This window comes from Nicotiana tomentosiformis, chromosome 2 (genome assembly GCF_000390325.3).
Source record: "Nicotiana tomentosiformis chromosome 2, ASM39032v3, whole genome shotgun sequence".
Taxonomy (NCBI): domain Eukaryota; kingdom Viridiplantae; phylum Streptophyta; class Magnoliopsida; order Solanales; family Solanaceae; genus Nicotiana; species Nicotiana tomentosiformis.
In genome coordinates this window covers 49,581,174-49,586,265 of record NC_090813.1, presented here as the reverse complement: position 1 = coordinate 49,586,265, position 5,092 = coordinate 49,581,174, and the positions used below count along the sequence as shown (strand labels likewise).

The following is a 5,092-nucleotide window of genomic DNA, read 5'->3' as shown; positions in this document are numbered from 1 at the left end:
GGAAAAATCACCGCGTCCGCGAACATATAAGCCTACCCAGTTCACATAAAAGCATGAACGCGGACCGCATAATTTGGACCGTGGTCCGCGAAATTCAAATCATACTGGCACTGATGAATTATTTAAGACCTAGGGTTTCACTTAGTGCAAACATTTAGGCAATTAACAGGCATAGTGAATAACCCTATCCCCCATTAGGCATTAAACATTACCCACAAGCAATTTTATCATCAATCAAGCATCATTTTGAAATCATGACATGTGTTAAACCCTAAAAAAGAAAAAGTAAAACTAGAAGAAAAAGAAAATCAAAAGATGAAATTAATGTAAATATTTGAGCATACCAGATGTGGATTTGTAGTAGGAAATTGCTTCTTGATTAATAAGATATGAAATTGAAAGTGTAAGAAGGGGAAGATGAACAGTGGTCTATTTCGGTGAGAGTGTGGGGTTTGAAAAGTGTAAAAGTCCTAAGGACTTCCTATTTATACCAACCCCAGAGGTCCCACCGACTTACCTGAGCGCAGTCCGCAGAATTCCATCGTGGTCCGCGTTTTTTACCTTTCGAAGAGCCTTTTCAGAAATAGGTCCACTGAGAGCGGATTAACGGTCGCGACCGCGTAAAATCAACGCGGACCGCGAAATTACGAATGAGGATGCGAATACAACTTCAGAGAGTTGATATTCTGGACTTTTCAAGTCTGTCGCTGACAATTTGCGCCCCCGCGAAAAGCTCTCGCTGACCGCGAAATTTTGAGCGCAGTCCGCGTAATTCCCCAGACTTAGGCAAATTTTCCATCAATAGTCTTGTACTGCACAAATAATTCCTACACAAAGCTCACAACCAATTAGTTCAAAATAAAGCCTGATCTAAGAAGAAAATCAAAAAAAAAAAACACACGGGTTGCCTCCCAAGAAGCGCCTGATTTAACGTCACGACACGACGCATGTTACCAACATCATTGGAAATTGATCAAGGACAGCACATTGCTGTCATCAAACTTGCCGAGGTAATGCTTCACTTGGTGCCCATTAAATCTGAAAATTTCACCATTTTTTGTTTTTCAAGTCAAGATCACCAAATAGAGTCACGTGCACCACCTCAAAAGGGCCACTCCATTTTGACTTGAGCTTTCCCGGAAACAGTCGTAACCGGGCATTAAAGAGAAGAACCAAATCACCCTCCTTGAATTCCTTATTCCATGCATATTTATAGTGCAAGTACTTCATATTGTCCTTATACAAGGACGAGCTGGAATAGGCATGAAATCAGAACTCATCTAGTTCATTGAGTTGCTCCACCAGGAGATTGGCTGCAACATCCCACTCAAGATTTAACCTCTTCAGTCCCCACATGAATTTATGCTCTAATTCAACCTGTAAATGGCACGCTTTTCCAAACACCAACCGGTATGAAGACATACCGATTGGAGTCTTGTATGCAGTTCTATAAGCCCACAAAGCATCATCAAGTTTCCTTGACCAATCCGTCCTATTTACATTGATAGTTTTTGATAATATTCTCTTTATCTCCCTGTTGGAGACCTCAACTTGTCCACTAGCCTGGGGATGATAAGGGTTTGACACCTTATGATTGACACCATACTTGGAAAGTAAAGTGTCGAAGGCCTTATTCATAAATGAGAACCCCCATCACTAATGATTGCCCGAGGAGTGCCAAACAGTGTAAAGATATTTTTCTTTAAGAAAGCCACCACACTCCGTGCCTCGTTGTTGGGCAAAGCCACGGCTTCAACCCACTTGGAAACATAATCAATAGCCGCCAGAATGTAAGTGTTACCACACAAACTCACAAAAGGCCCCATGAATGCTATACCCCACACGTTAAAAATATCGATCTCAAGAATAGTGGTGAGAGGCATTTCATCCTTTTTGGAAATTCCACCAGCTATTTGGCATTTATCATACCTCTTAACAAGCTCACTTGCAGCTTTATACATGGTAGGCCAATAAAATCCATAGCTAAGAACCTTTGAAACAGTTCTCGCCCCACCATGATGACCACCGTAGGGCGAGGAATGGCAAGCATCAAGAATATTAATTTGCTCCTCTTCCGGAAAACATCTCCGGATCACACCATCATTGCAAATCTTGAAAAGATAGGGCTCGTCCCAATAATAATCCAAGTTGTCCCGTTTGAGTTTCTTCCTTTAGTTAGAAGAGAGCTCACTCGGGACAATGTCGGTCACAAGAAAGTTATCCACATCGGCGAACCAAGGCATACCATTCAAAGACAAGGAGAGGTGTTTTTCATACGGGAACGAATCATTAATTTTGAGGCCATAGTGAGGCCTCCCCTCCTCTTCTAAGCGGGACAAGTGGTCCGCCACTTGATTATCACTTCCTTTTCTATCAATGATTTCAAGGTCAAACTCTTGAAGTAGAAGAACCCATCTCATCAACCTAGCCTTCGAGTCCTTTTTGGTCATCAAGTAACGAAGTGCCGCGTGATCGGTGTGCACAATCACTTTGGCACCCATGCGATACGGCCTAAACTTTTCCATGGAGAAGACAATGGATAATAACTCTTTCTCGGTCACCGTATAATTGACTTGGGCGTCATTCATCATTTTTCTTGAATAATAGTCCGGATGAAATATCTTGTTGACCCTTTGCCCCAAAACTGCTCCTACCGCAACGTCACTAGCATCGCACATGTGCTCAAATGGTAAGCTCCAATTGTGTGCGGTAATGATGGGAGTGGTTGTCAATTTATACTTGAGAAGCTCAAAATCTTTCATGCAATCTTCATTGAACACAAACTTTGCATCCTTTTCTAGCAGCTTGCACAACGGGTTCACCGCTTTTGAGAAATCCTTGATGAACCTTCGATAGAACCCCGCGTGCCCAAGAAAGCTCCTAACTCCCTTGATGGAAGTAGGAAGAGGGAGTTTTGAAATAACTTCAATCTTCCCTTTGTCCACTTCAATACCGTTCTTTGAGATCTTATGGCCGAGGACAATGCCATCCTCGACCATAAAGTGGCATTTTTCCCAATTAAGCACTAGGTTGGTCTCTTCACATCGGGCCAACACTTTGTCAAGATTATCCAAGAATTCTTCAAATGAGTCCCCCACAACACTAAAATCATCCATGAACAATACGAGGAAGTCCTCCACCATATCCGTAAATATTGCCATCATAGACCGCTGAAAGGTAGTCGGTGCATTACACAAACCAAACGGCATCCGTGAGAATGCAAATGTTCCATACTGACATGTGAAGGTGGTTTTCTCTTGGTCTTCCGGCACATTGAGAATCTAGTTGTTCCCTCAGTACCCATCCAAAAAGCAATAGTAGGCACGCCCGGCAAGTCTATCCAACATTTGATCAATAAAGGGCAATGGAAAGTGGTCTTTGCGGATCACTTTGTTCAGCTTTCTGTAGTCCATACATACCCTCTATCCGGTGACAGTACGAGTGGGGATCAACTCATTTTTCTCATTTGTGACCATAGTCATACCCCCACTTCTTTAGCACACATTGTACTGGTGAAGTCCATGAACTATCCGAAATTGGGTACACAACCCCTGCATCAAGCCACTTGATAATTTCCTTCTTGACAACCTCTTGCATAGCCTCGTTCAACCTCCTTTGATGTTCCATGGAGGGTTTGGCATCATCCTCTAGTATAATTTTGTGCATGCAAAAGGCGGGGCTTATACACCGAATGTCAGCCAAAGTCCATCCAATTGCCTTTTTCCTTCTTGGAAGCACTGCAAGGGTGGAGTCTACCTGCACATTAGTTAGGCAAGCAGAAAGAATAACAGGTAATGTGGAAGAAGGGCCTAAGAATTCATACCTGAGGTGTGAAGGCAATGGCTTCAACTCCAATGTTGGTGGCTCCTCGATTGATGGCTTTGTTGGTGAAGTCTTCCGGTTTTCCATGTCCAAGGAAAGTTTTTGGGGCCCATATGAGTAGGATCTCATTCCTTGCAATGCATTTGCACATTCAACCAAGCCTTCCTTTTAATCATCCTCATGGTTTAACAACACAACTTCCAAAGGGTCTTCCACATTGATCATGGCACTCGTGTCATCAACTATCACCCCCGTCACAAGAACCACAAAAGAGCAAACTTCATTGCTATTTGGTTGCCTTATTGATTTGCACACGTGGAATACAACGTTTTCATCGCCCACTTGGAAGGTGAGCTCCCCTACTTCCACATCAACCAATGCCTTCTCTGTTGCTAGGAAAGGTCTCCCCAATAGTATAGGCACCTCATAGTCGACTTCGTAGTCGAGAATCACAAAATCAGCAAGCAAAATAAACTTGTCGACCCAGACTAGAACATCATTAATAATACCAAGAGGCCTTTTCATTGTCCGATCTGCCATTTGTAATCTCATGGAAGTAGCTCTTGGTTTCCCAATACCTAATGTCTTAAACACAGTAAATGGCATCAAATTAATACTTGCTCCCAAATCACACAAGGCTTTTGCAAAATCGGCGCTACCAATGGTGCATGGAATTGTAAAGGCACCGGGATCTTCAAGATTTGGAGCCATCGAGTGCACAATGGCACTCACTTGATACTCATTTTAATGGTCTCACAATTCATAGATCTCTTCTTAGTTACCAAGTCCTTCATGAACTTGGCATATCCTGGCATTTGTTCGAGAGCTTCCACCAAGGGCACATTGATTGACAAACTTTTCATCATCTCAATAAACTTCTTGAATTGGTTTTCATTATTTTGCTTTGCAAGCCTTTGAGGATACGATGGAGGAGGCCTTGGCAAAGGGTCCTTGTATTTAGGCACTACCATTTCCGATATGTCTATCACGTGTTCCCTAGATGGGTTCACATCATTTTGAGTCTCCTCCATGTTGTCATCAATATCGATCCTCACTTCATCATTCACATTCTCATCATTGGCATGAATCTCATCATCTTGTTGAAACACGACATCATCACTCATAATCTTCTTTGGATTAGAGGTACTTTCATCTCTACCTCTACCGCTTCTTGTGGTCACCTCCATAGCATGGCCTATATTTTTCCCACCCTTGGGGTTTACTACCATATCACTTAGTAGTGCCCCCTTAGGGAGAGTATTCAATGCTT

General features: G+C 42.7%; 2 protein-coding genes across 2 annotated transcripts; both read right to left on the bottom strand.

The window, feature by feature from the left end:
* Nucleotides 1–1,269: 1,269 nt before the first annotated feature.
* LOC138904771 (uncharacterized) lies at nt 1,270–1,638 on the bottom strand. The gene has a single exon (XM_070193274.1). It carries the CDS (start codon nt 1,636–1,638, stop codon nt 1,270–1,272), a length of 369 nt encoding a protein of 122 aa, XP_070049375.1.
* Nucleotides 1,639–3,990: 2,352 nt separating this feature from the next.
* Nucleotides 3,991–4,533, bottom strand: LOC138904770 (uncharacterized). Its single transcript, XM_070193273.1, has one exon. The coding sequence runs from the start codon at nt 4,531–4,533 to the stop codon at nt 3,991–3,993; it is 543 nt and encodes a 180-aa protein (XP_070049374.1).
* Between the last annotated feature and the right edge of the window lie 559 nt (nt 4,534–5,092).